General features: G+C 39.7%; 2 protein-coding genes across 4 annotated transcripts in view; both read right to left on the bottom strand.

Moving 5' to 3' along the window:
• NIPA2 (NIPA magnesium transporter 2) overlaps nucleotides 1-1,727 on the bottom strand; it is a 31,520-nt gene extending 29,793 nt beyond the window's left edge. Inside the window, exons 1-2 of one of the 3 annotated variants that reach the window (XM_026510280.4) lie at nucleotides 1,421-1,727; nucleotides 517-653 (exon numbers count right to left, since the gene is read on the bottom strand). The gene's annotated coding sequence lies outside the window, so the exon portion shown is untranslated. The remainder of the gene's footprint in view (nucleotides 1-516; nucleotides 654-1,420) is intronic. The other 2 variants (XM_026510281.4, XM_026510284.4) reach the window with 2 other exon arrangements.
• A 5,278-nt stretch (nucleotides 1,728-7,005) lies between these two features.
• NIPA1 (NIPA magnesium transporter 1) overlaps nucleotides 7,006-18,401 on the bottom strand; it is an 83,149-nt gene continuing 71,753 nt past the window's right edge. Inside the window, exons 4-5 of the mRNA XM_026510285.4 lie at nucleotides 15,174-15,334; nucleotides 7,006-12,742 (exon numbers count right to left, since the gene is read on the bottom strand). Of these exons, the coding sequence (XP_026366070.1) occupies nucleotides 12,231-12,742; nucleotides 15,174-15,334 (673 nt within the window). The 3' untranslated portion in view covers nucleotides 7,006-12,230. The remainder of the gene's footprint in view (nucleotides 12,743-15,173; nucleotides 15,335-18,401) is intronic.

Consider the following 18,401-nt stretch of genomic DNA (forward strand, 5'->3'; position numbering starts at 1 on the left):
CTGTGGCTGACACTGAGTGAACAAAGGTAGGTAGGATACCACTGCAGGGTATTTTCATATAAAAGAAATATCTTAAAAACAAGTGTAATTCTTTTTTAGTATTTCTAATAGTAATAGCTACTACTTACTGAACACCTGTGAAGCACTGTTCCAGGTAACTGATACACATTATTTCTAATACACACAATGTGAAGAAAGTATCATTATCCCCACCTTACAACTAAAGAAACCAAACCTCCAAGGGGTTAAATCGCATGCAGAGGACCACAGAGAAAGTTACACAGCCTGAAATGGAACCTAAGTGTCCAATGGACTCTAGTTCTATATGAGTTGCCCACACGGAATGAAAACTTAAGAGTTCTTAATCTTTACTTCTGCTTGGTTTCCACTGCTTTAATTTTTTCCAATCTCTAATTTAGCTAATTATTTTTAAAAGTAGTACTTATAAATACTACAGAACCTAAATCTCCAACCTTAATTTAGCAACATTAGTTACAAATTAAAATTTTAACTTACATGTAAGTTTAATATGGTCTCTCTTATGAAAAAAAAGTCTGGAAGCACTTAGAGATGACTTATTCACTTTCATTTCCTTGTAAATAATACTCTTTATTCTCATTTAAAGTTTTAAACCCTGGCAGAGTAGCTCCGGCCTGGAAAGAAGAAAATACAGAAGTAGGCAAAAGGACTGCACAGTTACTAAATACTTTCAAAAATTTGGCTACTAGCCTCCATACTCGTTTTACTTACCAACATGAAACCTACTCAACCAAGGGCAACACACTGCTTCAATAGACAGTTTACTGCAATGAAACAAAGATCTCTATTCTCTTATATTTCCTTTTATTACTTAAAAAAAAGTACTAACTAGGCATATGGGACATAGAGAATTTCTAGAAATAGAACTAAAACATAGTCCTGTATTAAACGAACTGAAAAACCTAGTGAAGAAACTAAAGAGACACAAACACAAAACTAAACGTATATAGGGTTTTGTACAGCTGTAGGGAGAGGAAGACAGGATTAAGTAACTTTATAAAAGTTAGGAAATTAAACAGTCATCTTCAAAACCTTATGGCCGACTCCTAAGGCTTGTTCAATTGTCAGTTAATTATCTCCGCAGTAGTTGAAACAATCTTCTAAAACTCATCACAACAAAACTAAACTATTTGAATGAGCTTAATGAACACGCGCCCGACCCGGCCAAGCCAGGCTTCCATGGGATTTAATAGCAATCCAATTCACGGTGGGATTCCTCGATGCAGGATATGAGGAAAAGCCCTTCCATTTCTGAACACACGTGTCCCCACGGAAGAGAAAGGCGCCCCTGAAGGGCCCCCTACCAACCCAACACCGGAGAGTGGCCCACAAGTTAGCCCCTTCGCGCTTGCCTGAAATAAAGAAAGAGTGGCGACCCTACCCCAGCTGGAGGCCGGCCATGCGGCTTTCCCTCCACTATCTGGCCCTGGTCACCTCCGCTTACACGCCCACACAGGCCGCAGGGGCCGCCGCCTCTTGAGCTCCCGCGGCCAGCGCCTTCGTCGCCGTACAGAAGGAAGTGAGAGCATCCGGGGCTGTAGCCGTGCGCACCGCCTCCTCCATGGGGGAGCAGCGAAGAGAACCTGGCCCTGACGACCTGCGACCCCCGCCGCGCCGGGACCGAAGGCCGTCGCGGAGAGCCTGGGCGCGGCCGAGTGACGCAAGAGACGGCCGCGCATGCGCAGTGTGGCGCAGCGAAGGCCCGCCCTCCGCGCCCCTTCCTGTGGATTTCCGGTTTCTTTAGCTGGCCCTAGATAGCTGAGGGCAAAAGGGAGGCGGTGGAGAGTGGGCAAGGGAGAAGTGGAGGCACTATTTTGTAAAGTAGTTTCGCCGACCAGGTGGTCAAAATTACAGTACCGTATGCCACTTTCTTAAAATGAGAATTCCCCCGCGCGGTTAGCGTGTGAAGATGCATTTTAAGCAGCGTCCCTAGCGATCTCCTAGGGAAAAGATGCTCCGAGAGGGCAAGTGGTGGGCTAGACGTGGGCCGGGAGGCTGGGGGTGGGTCGGGAACGCGGAGGGGCGGGGCTCAGTGTCGAGCCCTTTTCTAACTAACCAAAACCCGGAAAGGTGCGTTTTTTGGGCGAGTTAGTGGTTTGGCAAAAGGGAGTCTGGAGACACTCGGAGCAGAGATCTATTTTTCATGAGATACATAGGAAACCTACTGTTAGGCTATTTCGGCTTGGCTTCTCCAAGGAAGAACCACCCTAGGACCTACCATCATGGTTTTCTCTAAAGATTTGTTTATTTATTTATTTGAGAGAGAGAGAGAGCCCCCGCGCATGGGCAGAGGGGTAGGGTGAGAGAAAATGTCAAACAGACTCCCACAAAGCCGGGAGCCCGTCCTGGGGCTCACTTTCAGAATCCTGAGACCACGACCTGACCTGAAATCAAGAGTCTGAAGCCTGACTGAGCCTCCAAAGCACCCTGGTTTTCTCTAAAATGGACAGAGACAGGGGTGCCTGGGTGGCACAGTCGGTTGAGCCTCCAACTCTTGATTTCGGCTCTGGTCATGATCTCAGGGTCCTGGGATCCATCCCGGCCTTGGACTTTGCACTCAGCTGGGAGTTGGCTTGAGAATTCTCTTCCTCTCTCTCTCCCTCTGCAACTCCTGCAGCTGGCTTGTGCTCTCTCTCTCAAAATAAATCAATAAAACTTTAAAAAATAGTAAAATGGACAAAGAGGGCTCATTTCTAAGAAGTGTAGGAGGGCAGGGGAAGATGTGTGGTGGGGAGGAACAAGCCAGATCAGGAGTGAGGCCTGTTAATAATATCTTGGTTACAGGTGCCAAGGTCCTTTGGGTATGTTGTTCCAGTTTCTGAATAAATACAAAAACACTAGTATTGGAAATGTAAATCATGTTGGGTGGGAATTTTTTAAGTGAATGCTTGTTGAACCAGAAAATACTAAATATAATTTGCACTTTTCAGACTAATTGCATTAGCCACCAACTTCTGGTTTCATTTTAGGTGACTATGCAGCTACTTTATTGATTGATTGATTGCAGCTACTAATTTAAAAGCTCTTAATCTTCTGTGAGCTTGGTAACCAGCCAACCTTGCATTTAGAACTGGCTCAGAGGACTTTTTTTGCTTAATTCTTTGGTCTCAGCCAAATTCTAGCTAGATTACATAGTCAAATAAGGAATTACATTAAATATTGAAAGATGTTTGGCATGTTGTTCTCTGATGATATAGATTGACAAAAAATGGCTCCAATTTTCTACCCATCCATGTGCCCACACATTTTTCAGAGTGACTTTGCAACTCTGCTCCATCCCGATTCTGCCTTGGTCTTAGGACTGTTTTTGGCCAAGAAAATGTGGTTCCCAGCCTAAATTATGCTAAGAAACCTGGATTAGTTTGCTGGAGAAGGAGACCACGTGGAACAGACCACTTGCAAAGCTACCCAGATGAAGCATACTATGTCCAGACACCAGAGATTGAGCCAACAACAAACTGATTTGATTGGCTGAGATCCACAAACTTGCACTGTTGATCCACAGACATATGAAAAAGACTAAATTATTGTTGTTCTAAGCCACCAGTTTTGATACAGATGGTTCTACTCCTACATATTTACCCAAGAGAAAGGAAAGCATATATCCATTAAAAGACTTGTAAGTGAACATTCAATAGCAGCTTTATTTGTAATGTCCAAAAAAACAGAAACAACTCAAAGGTCCAATAACAAAGCAACTGTGGATAAAAGCAACTGTGGTATATCCATGTAATAGAATAGCACTTAACAATAAAAGGGAATGAACTATTGAGACATGCTATAACATAGCTAATTCTCAAAATAATTTTGGTAAGTGAAAGAAGCCAGACCAAAAGCATATAATAAACAATTATGTTTATATAAAATTCTAGGAAATGGAAGGTAATATATAGCAACAGAAAGTAGATGGTTGACTGGGAGTAGAGAGGACAATAAAGACAGAGGCATTACAATGGGGCAAAAAGAAACTTTGAGGTGATGGATATGTTCACTGTTTTGCTCATGGTGATGCTTTCATCCTATAACATCATACGACATACAGTTTAGAGTATGTTTATTGTACCTCAATAAAGGTGTGAAAATCTTTGTTAATAGCAGTATAAGCAAGACTTATTTAATAAACAGTGTTTTTAAAAATCATGTATTAGTAAATCAAATAGTTTCTCATGTATAACTGTTCTTTAGTTGCTCTTCTATGTTTTGGTTTTGTTACCACAGAGGCCAGCCAGGAGCATGAGAACAGCATAAAGGGATGATTATTTTTTCTTTAACACAACTCCCTATCACTAAATTTGCCTTTTGTCCTTCCATGGTGAATAGTGGCATTCTCTAGCATTTTATTTTTTTAAAGTTTTTATTCAAATTCCAGTTGACATATAGTGTAATATTAGTTTCAGGTGTACAATATAGTGATTCAACACTTCTATACATCACAACAAGGGCCCTCCTGTTTAACCCACCCCTCCCCTCCCCCAGCCCACTTCCCCTCTCGTATCTCTAGCATTTTAAAAGGTTAGTATTATATAAGTGTTTTCCAATTAATATTATTAAGTTTACTCAAGACCATAGATGACTTACAAATGTAGCAGGGCATTTTCCAAAACATTTGCTGAAAGGAGACAGGAGATCACTCTGAAAAAGACAGTAATAACTTGAAGTAAATTTAGGTAGAACAGTAGGATGTTCATTAAAAGCCAGGAGTTGGCTTTTAATAATTGCCTCATATAATAAAATGCTGAGTGGATATGGTAGGCAGAATAATGCCCCACCCCCAAAGATGTCCACAGTCCTAATCTTCAGTAAGTGTGACTATGTTACCTTACAGGCATTGCAGGTGTCATTAAATCAAGGGTCTCGAAATGGGGAGAAAATCCTTGATGTCTGAGTGGGTCCAAAATAATCACAAGGGTCTTTGTAAGAAGGCAGAAGTGTCAGAGTCAGAGAATGAGATACGAAACAGAAGAAGGGTCAGAGAGATGCAACAGCACTAGCTCTGAAGATGGAGAAAGGAGAATGAACCAAAGAATGTGTGAGGCCTCTACTGAACAAGGCAGAGAACAGATTCTCACCTAGAGCCTCCAGGTGGAATATAATCCTGCCCACACCTTGATTTTAGCCGAGTTAAATTTGTGTTGGATTTCTGAGCTCTGGAACTGTAAGATAATAAATTTATGTTGTGTTAAGCCAAAAAGTTGGTGGTAATTTGCTAGAGCAGCAATAGAAAATCAATACAGTGAATAAGCACAGCAAATTAGAGTAAGGAGGACACGGAGATCCCCCAAACATCATCATTAAAAGCAAAAGCATTCCATTTTATAGACAGGCAACCATAGTTTGAATTCTCCTCCATCTTCTATTCCTTTATGTCAGTTATTCTATATGGATTTGTCGTGTTACTTGATCGGCATCCCTCCTATCCTGCTTGCATGGTGCAATTCCAATCCCAATTTTCAAATCTCCTCAGCTGGGATTTCAAATTTCCTCAGTCTTTCCCTTCTCTTCTGAACTGCTAATACAGAAAGAAGTATCTTTTTATTTGTTTCTTGACTGTGCCTCAGCTCTCCAACACAAAAAGCCCTTATGAAACTACCTCGTGAGTAGTGTGATTACCATTACAACAAAGATGCCAAAAAATGTCATGTCTCAGGGTCATCAGACAGGGACATGACTTAGCAACAGAGGAACTAGAGCATAAGCTCTTTGGAGGGCAGGGAGCATGCCTGATTTTATATAACCCTCAGAACTAGGTGCAGAGCTACTAGCTACTACTGTGCTTTGCCTAGAAGCTAGAACTAACAGTTCTGTGCTAGTAACCAACCAGGGCAAGTTTTGGTGGAATTTGGCACTTACACACTTCACAACCCCAAAAACCTGTGTGGAAAGGGGTATCCATAGAAACATTTGGTGGTTTTTAAAAATGTTTTTTCCTGATTTCTGTATAGTTATACTTTGATCAAAATGTAAGTAATTAGGGGTGCCTGGCTGGCTCAGCTGGTGGTTCATGCAATGCTTGTTCTTGGGGTTGTTAAGTTGGAGCCCCACGTTGGCTGTAGAGATTACTTAAAAATAAAATCTGTTTTTAAATGTAATTAAATCCTTTTGGACAGAGCCTCAAAAATACATACTTTTGGGGCGCCTGGGTGGCACAGTGGTTAAGCGTCTGCCTTCGGCTCAGGGCGTGATCCCGGTGTTCTGGGATTGAGCCCCACATCAGGCTCCTCTGCTGTGAGCCTGCTTCTTCCTCTCCCACTCCCCCTGCTTGTGTTCCCTCTCTCGCTGGCTGTCTCTATCTCCGTCAAATAAATAAAATTAAAAAAAAAATACATACTTTTGCTCAAATAACATTTTTTTTCATCTTTTTTTTATTTTGAGAGAGATCGGGGGAGGGGCAAAAGGAGCAGAAGAGAGAATTAAGCAGGCTCCACACCCAGCGTGGAGCTGACATGAGACTCAATCTCACAACCCTGAGATCATGACCTGAGCCGAAATCAAGAGTTGGACACTTAACAGACTGAGCCACCCAGGCATCCAATATTTTTTCATTTAATAAAATGACTTACAGGACACTAATAAAGATTAATGACAAGATTTCTGATGACCCTTGTAGTTTTAAAATGTGTTATGATTCTTTGATTCTCCAAGTGCTTAAAATATAATAAAATGTTATGTTATAGACCCCCCAAACATGTAGAAGGTATTAACATGTTAAAATATAGCTGGTTTTCTTTAATACCATCATTTCATTGTATCAGAAGGTAATCACTGGGTGGTAAATTCCTTCACATACCATGGATTGCTCCCTAAGATATGCACAGGTAGACATTTTCTATATCATGATGGCGACATGGGCTATTTGTTTCTACAAAGAAAATGGGAAACATTTTATTGAGGAATTAATTAGGATGATATGGAACCTGAGACTATATGAACATTTCAAGTAGTGGGTAAAAAAAAAAGCAACGAGTGTTCAGCTAGAAATAAGTTATTTTATTTTAAAACACATACAGATTAATAAATATTATTGGAAAACTTAATAAATAGCCTTTTATATTTACATAAGGCAATTACAACATGCTATGACTACTTCTATAAAGCAAAATATAAGCAAATCTTAGCCATTGACAAATGTGTGTATGTATGCTAATTGGAAGCTCCCCTGATACACTTACAGGAAAAAACTTATGCAATCAATCAACACGTTACATTGTTTTATCTAGTCATCATCTCCTTCACGATTATATTCCATTTTACAAGAAAGAAATATTTATCATTTAAAAAGGCAAAAACACTCAGGAATGCTACTGAAAAACAGTACCCTTAAATTATTCCAAAGTGCAAAAACACTGACATGGGGGTGGGTGTCAAATTACTAGAATAGTCTTAACTTTTAAAATAAAAGAAATAGTCTGAACTTTTCAACGTGACCTTTTGGCACTAGTGGTTTGGGAGCTCCTGACATTTACCTGGTGTCAGGTAGTTCACGGTCAGGGTTGAGCTGCTTGGAAGCAGGAAGTTCAGCATCATTCATTACAAATCTAATACAACAGAATCAATCTGGTTCACAGGTCATTGAATCTTCTGCAGAACTTAAACCTATGCAGAATGTCAGAAAATCTTATCACACCACCAGAATGTGATCTTTCAGTGCAGCTTTTTAAAGTCCCTGTTTAATTTCCATATTTTATAATAGAATATATAAAATCCTTCCTTTTAAAACAAAAAAAAAAGGAAAATTAAAGCTTTGTGGAATCGTGCAAACTTTACACACAGCACTTCCTTTGCTTACTCAGTGCCTGAAGCTGCATGTCAGTAGCACAGTGCTGAGCAGACAGGATGCCCAGTGCAAGCTGATCCACTGCATCACTCCAGGGCAATCCTGCACAGAACACTCTTGTCTGAGGTTATCAGCACACGCTAAAAGTGTGAGCGCTCTAAAACAGGTGATTTGGAGAACCATCTCACCCCTTTAGAGGTAGAGAAACTGAGGCACAGAAAGGTTAAGTGACTCACCTATAGTTGCACAATTCAAGGAAAAATAGAGAAAAGAACAAATAAATCCTTCTCCCTGGCTCATGCTCTGGGCCCTAGACTATGCTTTTTATCACATTGGGTACATTTGAAATAGATTTATTTACATGATCATTGATCTACGGAGTATCAACTTTTTACTAGACAACATTTTTTGATGTAACATAAAGTTACATTTTCTTAAAATATAATTCTCTTGTTGCATTTAATAGCATGTGAGAAATGTGTATGAAAATAAACAAGTAGTGATACTGGGCCAAATTCTCGTTCTCATTCCTATAATTCTTAATCTTTTCAAGTATATGATGGAGGTATAAGAATCTGGCCAGATGTGAAAAATCACCTAAAAGCTAAAGGACAGACCCTTAAAATTCATCACCAGTACAACTGTGAGGTGGAAGTGAGGAATACAGAAAATTGAGGTATTTTATATGATAAACTGTTTTATGGTGTGACTGGTGCGCAACTTGATCCTTTCTCTTTCCAACTCAAGTTAACAGACCTCTAGCTATGACTATGAGTAAAACATACATGGACATGTCCTTGGGAAGAAGGTCGATGCGAAGTTGTTAATGTTACATTTTTGGTCCCTGAGAAGGCGGAACACCAAGATTCCATCTAATCCTGTTTGATGGGTGAACTACTTCCTTGGTGTCAAACACAGTGAGAAGGATAACTCCTTCAGACCACTGGAACCAATCACACAGTTGTGAACAGATCTAAACTAAAGCATTTTTCTCTTTCTGGTTTCCTACTCAGTACAAGAGGCCTAAATCAGGATCAAGTAGGCATCAGAAAAGAGCAATGGGCATGGCTCTGTAGACAATCGGAGCACTTTCTCCGCTCTTCTAGATTAGTTGAGCAGCTTGGAAAAGAGAGGTATCATCTCCCAACAAGAACTAGGCAGCTCATCAACACCTCGGTCTCCATGGACCAAAGTGCTTGTCCACACCTGGGAGACAATGCATCTCAGTGCTTTACAAATGTCTAGGAACTAGCTTCTAGAAGTGAGCACAAAGAGAGCTCCAAAGAGAGGAGCTGTCAAGGAAGAAGGAAGATGAGGGGTGACTGCACACATTAATAATGTTCTCTTCTATCAGACATGAAACCCAAAGAAAAAGAAAAAAACCAACCTACTATAGCTGGAATTAACTCCTAGAAATAAAACTGAGTATAACAAATTGGCTTGAAAAGCAGGAATTGAAAGAATATTTCTTATTGCTGAACCAAGAGCAGCAAAGTATATTTAACTAACATTCTAATATGAAAATACCATAGTGACATTTGACTGAAGAATGAGCTGTGGGCAGTTCTTGCTCCATGTGTGGCAAGGAACAGACTCCCCTTCCTCTCCAGAACCTTCTCTACAGACATGGGATGGTCCTCTAGAGCAGCAAAATACCCAGGGTGGTCTCAGTGCTAGGCCCCAATGAGCAAAACCAGAAAGTAATCTTTTTAAATGTAAAGATTCAGATGAGAAAACAAAAAAGCATTGACCAAGTAGTAGAGGAGAGAAATGGCTTATTTAAGTATCCATCTGGAGTAAATTTGCAAATTGTGATGAGAAACATAAGATTTTAGAAGAGACTTGAAAACAAATAGAAAGGAGAAACCCAAGGAATAGTGTAATAATGAAAATATTTTATATGTATCTACTTTTGGAGAGACCAATGAGACCCATTCCCATTCTAGGCCCTCCCCTAAAACTCTCACTTTGAGGTTTTTTCTTTGCAATTCCAAACAAATTATGAAAACGTGAATTTGTAAATATATATATATATATATATATTTGTAAATATATATTTTATATATATATAATACTATTAAATCAAGTTATATGCTCTATGTCAAACTTGAAAATTAGGTTACTAGACTGCTGGTCATGTCAATTATCTTGAGGCTAGAGTCACACACTTGAAATACAATCGTAAGAACTTTGTTTACTGGAAGGAAAGCTGTGCATCCTACCAAAATAATCTCCTAAACCTGAGAGAGTCTGTTTCAGAACAAGTCACCCTGAAGAGGAGACCAGCTATTACTACTTTCAGATTTTGTTTTACTCTAAAAAATCACAGGGGTAATCATCCAGAAAATATCATCTCTGAATATCCATGGTATAATTGTGAATTAAAATATAATGAGGAGCACTAATAAATTAATTTAAACTAGGCTTCACCTGTAAGTTATAACAAAATAAACAAGACAATTTCCATATGGCACACGAACTTTCTCAGTATACTTGGGTTACCACATGTATTCTTTATATCTCTCAAACTCCTTATCTAGAAACTATTTTTATGCCTAAAAGTATACTGATACAACTATATGACATTTCTGAAAGTTCAGTTTAATAAATTAAGGCTTGCATTCCTAAAAATACCAGCTAATAAAAAACAAACCTTCAAGAGCTGATAAAAAAGAGTGAGGGACTTTTTGAATATTTATTAACTATCAGTGAATATAAGCTTTTAAAAATTTTTAAACAATTTTGTTGCTGCTCTTAGTTCACTAATCCCTGACAACCCACCATCATCAGATGTACTTTTAATTCATACAGGTGTTCTTCACTCTAGGTTAAACTATCCTCATTTTATTTAGCTTCTTTGTTCAACACTCTAGGGAACAATTTCTTTGGTCTTTAGAAATGTTCTTTTTGCCTGAAAAAAATATTTTTCCCTTAGTGAGTAACTTCAATTGGGTACCATTAAATTTGATATTCTAGTTCACCAAATCTACCTTACCCAATCCCATCTTCCAACTTGACACAGTTCCCTATTTGGATAGAACACTGCACATGAAGTACATGATATCTCAATGAAATAATTTGCATCACTTTGTGCTTTGCTCCCATTTAATATACATAGGTTACTATAAACAGACGAATGATCTCTTTGACCCAAATACTGGCATAATTAGTGGCTATTTAGTATTTCAGAAGCTTAATGAGAAGTTGGGTGAGAAACTGTAGGGTGCTTTGCCATCTCAAACAATAGGGAGATGCATAAGTTACTTGTTTTCATTTTTGCTAGAAATCTTTTGAACTATATGTGTTCCAATTTACAGAAACTAGCCTGAGCTTGACTGTGTCCTTTAACCTGTTCCTGTATTACAAGGAACTTGATATATGTGCTATTAAACAGTTACTCTCTCATCTAACAGTGTTACTATCAAGTTAAATTATTTCTTCTGAATGGCCACAATGCTCACCGAAAAAGAACATGGATGTATTTGATAGTGGGTCCCAGGTACATAGACTGAATGCAAATAAAATACCTTATGCTGCTTAAGTCAATTGTCTTTAATTGGATAATAACTACATGCTAAAAGGGTCAGTTTGCTCTTATGTGTCTTTCGCCTTGACTTTCTTCCAACAAACGAATATACTGCTCTAAATGCTTTACACATTTATATTTTGAGTAGTGAAATATTAAAGTATAATCAAAGAGTTATTCTAATCTAAGAGAACATACACATAGTAATCGTCAAATTAAGTGAAGAGTTCAAGTGATAAAGGCACTGAAATTGATTTGAGCTATTGAAAGTCATCCTATAAATGGAACTCTGCATCATGTCCACCTATTCTCTCTCTATTTTCAATTTAAATGTCTTGGAGTAGGGGGTGGGAGAGTAAGCTCATTAGAGGATTAAAAACAATTACATGTATATACTTCTTATTTGGATGAGGTACCTGAATGTTATACATGCTTAATGCAAAGTAACAAAACTACGGACACATTTACTGTATAGTCAGACTTCAAGACAACAATTTCTCCCATTTCCAAAGTAATCTTCTAAATAAGAATATCTGCTCTCCTGCAAAGACTAATCAGAAAGAGCCAATCTGTATTCTCTATTAAATAATGTTAAAATATTTTAAAAGGAAAGAGTATTCATGAAAGCTTCCAGGTTAATGGCAATGAATATGAGATTCCTCTCCTCAAAGAGAGATGATGCCCAGGCAACCATTTAGCAACTTCAGACTGCAAAGGGCTGGGCCCCCACCCTGGTATTGAGTGATGCTCCCCATTGTCCACCAAACCACCCATTAATATGCAAGCAACTTTAAATACCATTGATTAGGGTCTCTTCTACTTCACATCAAATTAGGCCCAAAAACCACATCCATTTCCTATTCCTTGAGCCACCCAACCCCCTGTTGCAACCTAGTCTGTTTTCATATTAGATTTGTTCATTTCCCCAAGGTTGAAATTGAACTCTTTGAACACCTGTATAAGGACAATCCCAACGGAGACGGTGGTGAAACCACAGGCCATACCCAAGAAGTCCACCAGGCCCACATTGCTCCATTCCCGAAAGAGGATGGCCGAGGCTAGCAGGACAAGGGTGGTGAACACGACGTAGTAGATGGCCCCAAACACAGACGAGTCGAAGCACTCAAGCGCCTTGTTGATGTACCTGAATTGGACGATGATGCTGCACCCGAGCACAGCCAGGAGCACCAGGCACAGACAGAGGGCCCGCTGACTGGATGGGTTGTTGTGGAAGATGTCTTGGGCCGCCAGCCCGATGCCCTTGGTGGAAGGCACGGTGAAACTCCCTAGCAAGGAGCAGATACTGATGTAGACCATGATGTTGGTGGGCCCGTGGGCCGGTGCGATCCAAAAGATGAGCAGCAGCAGCATAAGGAGCACGATGCACAGGTAGCCCACGAACACTGGAAAACAGAGGGTTTTCTTACTTTACAGTCAATTCGACAAAACCTAGGCAGACAGTGCTCCTGTGTGTGTGGCCAGAGTGGGAGGTTTCTTAAGGAACATGTGAGAAAGCTGTAGGGGTATTTGTGGCTGTTGCAGTGATCAAGGGCTGCATACAGTAGGCAAAGGCCATGGGCCCTAGGATGTGGAGATCGTTTCACACAATCAAAAATCATCCCATTCTCCTCACAACTTCTGAATGTCCCCCTGGACTTGTAAGTGAAAAATATACCTATAATTACCACAGCCTAGAACCCAGTTTATGTATAAAACAAAGTAATTTTTGCATATAGTTAATATGCACTGTATTTTTCAGGGCTTCATCAAGAATTATTCTCCATTTCAGAGGATCCCACTGCTGATGGCAATATCCCCTGTTTTAGTTAATAGCATGACACCCCACATGAGTCTGTATTTGCAGCTGCCAGGGTCTCAGCAACTCCACATGGCGTGGGGGCTGCTGGCTTTAGTATGTCTTCTACAGTCATACCTGAGCATTCTATTTTATCATGAAGTACCAACCTACTATTTCTCCTTCGTACTACAGTTAGGGCATCATATTGAAAATTTGCTTTGAAATTACATGTACAAGGAGGTTGTAATTTCCAATTCAATCTGAGATTGTAAAGGAAGTGCTAGGAGCTGTGCCTGACGGGGCTAGGAATGGCATAGCCATGCACCAGGCAGGCTGTGGGAGTCCTCTCTTCCCCAAAGGTAAGAAAAAGGAACTATGAAGCCCTGTTCTGGGGGACAATTCATGAAGATGACCTTAAAATTTCTTCTGAGGTAATTATTTGACAAAAAATTCATTCTGGTTTTTTACCTTTAGAAAAAAATTTGTAAAAACTAGAAATCTCTTTAACTTAATACATTAAGTGGAGAGAATAATATCAATTTATATTTCAGGTTAAAACAAAGTTTTTCATGTTAAAAACAAAAATCTTGCTAGTATTTTATCTTCATGCCAAATTACTATGGTAGTATTCAAATTAGACTTTTTTTTTTTTTTTTTTTTTTGGTAAAAGTTTTAGGACCTGAATATACTGGTAACATCCAGATTTATCAAAAAGTAAGAGGCCTTGGGGCACCTGGGTGGCTTAGTTGGTTAAGTGTCTGACTCTGGATTTTGGCTCAGGTCATGATCTCAGGGTTGTGAGATCGAACCCCAAGTTGGGATCCATGCTCTGCAGGGAGTCTGCTTGAGATTCTCTCTCTCCTTCTTCCTCTGAACACCCAACTCAAAAAAAAAAAAAAAAAAAAAAGTAAGATACATTGTTCTGAAAATTACATAAAGTAAATCCTTCAGGACATTCATATCCAGTTTTCTGATTTTTTTTCCATGTGTTTGTAGTCTCACCTCTCAAAGTTTTGGAAATATTTTGGCTTTTCAGGATGAAGTAAACAGAATAATACTAAGTATTTAGGGATAAAAGATTACAGAAAAGTAGTCCTGGCTAATTTCATTATGAATCCCTTTTCAAATTTTACAGATATTTCCGGTACGATGTCAGTCATGGCCAACTGAGAGCTATAAAAGAATGGTTAGATTTTTTTGTGGCCCAGAGAATTTGGGACATTCGTGTGGATGCAGTTTTGTACTGGTATCTGTTTAAAATTATTGGTAAGCAACATTAAGATGGTCTACTGGGAGTAATTTAGAAGGATCTATCCTTTAGTCCGATATAATTCTGTAGACTGTTTTTTTATAGCATTTGTCAAAAAATATATAGTATGTCAAAAATACGTAGAAAAAACATAGATTTCTATGGGAGATCCAAACATAAATCAAACTGGATCTCAGCTCTCAGCTTCACATCAGAGGGAAGTACAGAGGCTTGGATACACAGTGGTCCTGAGGAGAGCATGGCCCAGAGCAGACCCCAGCAGGACTAACACCAAGAATCAGTAACAGAAGGAATGCAGGAAGGAGGTGGGGTAGAAGTACTGGGAGGTGGGAAAAGGTGAAAGGCTGTGGGAGGAGACCTGTGGGGGTGGTCATGGGAGGTAAGGGAATGGGAAGGCCACAGTAAGTGGGATTTGGGTGGGTGTGGAAGGCAGGCCAGAATGGATGAGACTGTTGTGGAGGGGGCCAGATGATGAAGGCACCCATGCACAAGGTTCCCAAGGTCCAGAAGAAAACAGAAGAAGTCCCGAACACCAGGGAGTGGGGATGCAAGGTCTGGAATGCAGGGACCACCAGGCCTCTTCCCACACCTGGGGCAGCAGGAGTGAGGGATGCTATAGCCTGCAGGGCACAGCGATGGCCACTCATAGGCAGAGTCGAACAGAGAGTATAGGAGAACAGACCATGGTTAAGCCAACTCCAGCCTATGGCTGGAAGGATCATACTGATAGGCAAGCTCTCTTGCAGCTTTGCTAGAAAAGAGTTACCTGGGTTAGTCAGCTTCTCTTCCAGCTCAGCCTGAGTGGTTACACTCTCAGATTTGGGGGAGTGGATAATCAGCACAACAGAACCTGCACAGCTTAGCAGACACCCCAACTTGCCCAAGATGTTGAGCTTTTCCTTCAGGAGATAAGAAGCTAAAATAGACCTTTGTTTAAAAAAAAAAAAAAGAGAAAACATTAAAATTTAAACCATATATTTGATCTGTTTCTACTAATTGTACTTATTTTGGAAAAGCTGTATTTTCTTGATACCCATATTTGCTTTTAATTTAATTTTTAAGAGTAGAAAAGATTAGGAATTTATTGAAATTGTTACTTAAACAAAAAGGATTTTCATACCAATCCATGCAGTCAGTACATAGTTAAGGACTCTTAACTCATACTGCTATATATTATTTCAATAGATATGAAATGCACCAGAATAGAAAAATAAGTTTATCATTCATAAAAATGAAGTTTTATGATTAAATAAAAATACTGCTTCCTTATTTTTAAAAGCAAACAATCAGGGTGCCTGGGTGACTCAGTCGGTTGAGCATCCAACTCTTGGTTTCGACTCAGGTCATGATCTCGCAGTTGTGAGATCAAGCCCCGCCTCAGGCTCCCCATTCAGTACAGGGTCTTGTTGAGATTCTCTCTCCCTCTGCTCCTCCCCTCTCTCTCTCTCTCTCTCAAATACAACCTTTTTAAAAATATATAAAAGCAAACAATCAAACTATGTTAAGTGGGAAAGCAGATATGAAAACTTAAAATAATTACAGGTCATTCATGATGAAAACACTTAAGTTAAAATCAATTGAGAAAATGTGCAAAAAAGGAAAAAACCAAAATGCTAATAGTAATTGTATTATGGTAGGAGTATGGGTCATTGATTATTTTTCTCTTCTATAACACCTCCAAACTTTTTTTTGAGAGAGAGGGGTGAAGGGAAGGGACAGAGGCAGAGGGAGAAGGAGGGAGAGGTGGGAGGGCTGGAGGGGGGCAGTAAGACAGAGAGAGAGAATCTTAAGCTGGCTCCACACCCAGCACAGAGTCCAACTCGGGGCTCGATCTCACAATACTGAGATCATGACCCGAGCCAAAATCAAGAGTTGGACACTTAACTGACTGAGACAACCCAGGTGCCCCAATACCCCAAACTTTTAAAATGTGGTCACATTACTTTCATAATGCAAAAGAAAAAGTATTACTTTTAAAACTTCTGTAATCTTAAGGTTCATAATACGTTTCTTATTTCCCTATGTAACATCAGTATACAATCTGAATTGGAAAACCTAGGCTTTCAGTAATCATGGGACCAGTAATTGTCACTTTGTTGTTCTCTATGCCAAAGGCACTCAGGGAACACAAATATCCAACAGGAGGACACACTAGATACAAGGGATTATTTCCTTTTTAATCCTCCTTTTACAGATAAAGCGACAGCCTCAGAAAGGATAAACACTGAACCCAAAGCCAAAAGGCTAAGAAGAGGTGAAATCATGGTGATGACACACCCATAAAGCCAAAGCTCCATCTTTTCCCTTATACCACTTTGTATCTTTATCTCTAGACAGCCTGGTCCTCAAGGAAACCTTGGCATTGTACTTGGAGAAATAAACAACATCACCAAAAGAACCAACAAAAGATATTAGAATACACAACTGGGTGTTAATTTGAGCGGTAACATATAGCTGCACACAGGTGGAAACCAGAAGACTGGGAGGCTCTCAGAGCAAGAGGTGAGCCTGGGATGATACGCAGGGTATGCCAAAGTGGAAAGTGGCTGCCACGGGTGAAAAAAGAGAGGCAAGAAAGTTGAAAAAGAAAACCAAAGCTGGAGGCATCACAATTCCAGACTTCAAGCTGTATTACAAAGCCATAATCATAAAAACAGTAGGTACTGGCACTAAAACAGACACAAAGATCAATGGAACAGAACAGAGAACACAGAAATGGACCCTCAATTCTATGGTCAACTACTCTTTGAGAAAACAAGAATATCCAATGGAAAAAAGAGTCTCTTCAACAAATGGTGTTGGGAAAATTGGACAGCCACATGCAGAAGAATGAAACTGGGCCACTGTCTTACAGCATACACAAAAATAAACTCAAAATGGATGAAAGACCTAAATGTGAGACAGGAATCCATTAAATTCTTAGAGGAGAACACAAGCAGCAACATCTTTGACCTCAGCCGCAGCAATATCTTGCTAGATACGTCTTCAAAGGCAAGGGAAACAAAAGCAAAAATTAACTACTGGGACTTCACCAAGATAAAAAAGCTTTCGTAGGGAAAAGGAAACAGTCAACAAAACTAAAAGGAAACCTATGAAATGGGAGAAGATATTTGCAAATGTCTAATCAGATAAAGGACTAATATCCAAAATCTGTAACTTATCAAACTCAACACCCAAAAACCCAGAAAATCCAGTGAAGAAATGGGCAGAAGACATGAACAGACATTTCTCCAAAGAAGACATACAAATGGCCAATAGATAACAGGAAAAACTGCTCTGCATCACTCAGCATCAGGGAAATACAGATCAAAATTCCAATGAGATACCATGTCACACCAGTCAGAATGGCACAAATTAACAATTCAGGAAACAACAGATGTTGGCAAGGATGTGGGGAAAGGGGAACCCTCTTACACTGTTGGTGGTGAATGCAAACTCTCGCAACCACACTGGAAAACAGTATGGAGGTTCCTCAAAAAGTTAAAAATAGAGCTAGCTTACAACCTAGCAATTATACTACCAGATATTTATCCAAAGGATACAAACATAGTGATTTGAAGGGGCACATGCACCCCAATGTTTATAGAAGCAATGTCCACAATTGCCAAAATATGGGAAGAGCTCAGATGTCCATCAATAGATGAACAGATAAAAAAGATGTGGCATACACAAACACACACACACACTGAAATTGTATTACTCAGTCGTCGAAAAGAATGAAATCTTGCCATTTGCAATGAGGTGGATGGAAATAGAGGATAGTATACTAAGCAGAACAAGTCAGAGAAAGACAGATATCAGATGATTTCACTCATATATGGAATTTAAGAAACAAAACAGATGAACATAGGGGAAGGGGAAAATAAAATAAGACAAAATCAGAGAGGGACCATAAGAGACTCTTAACTATAGGAAACAAACTGAGGGCTGCTGGAGGGATGGGGTAACTGGGTGATGGTCATTAAGGAGGGCACTGGTCGTAATGAGCACTGAG

Source organism: Ursus arctos, unplaced genomic scaffold (genome assembly GCF_023065955.2).
Source record: "Ursus arctos isolate Adak ecotype North America unplaced genomic scaffold, UrsArc2.0 scaffold_28, whole genome shotgun sequence".
Lineage (NCBI taxonomy): Eukaryota > Metazoa > Chordata > Mammalia > Carnivora > Ursidae > Ursus > Ursus arctos.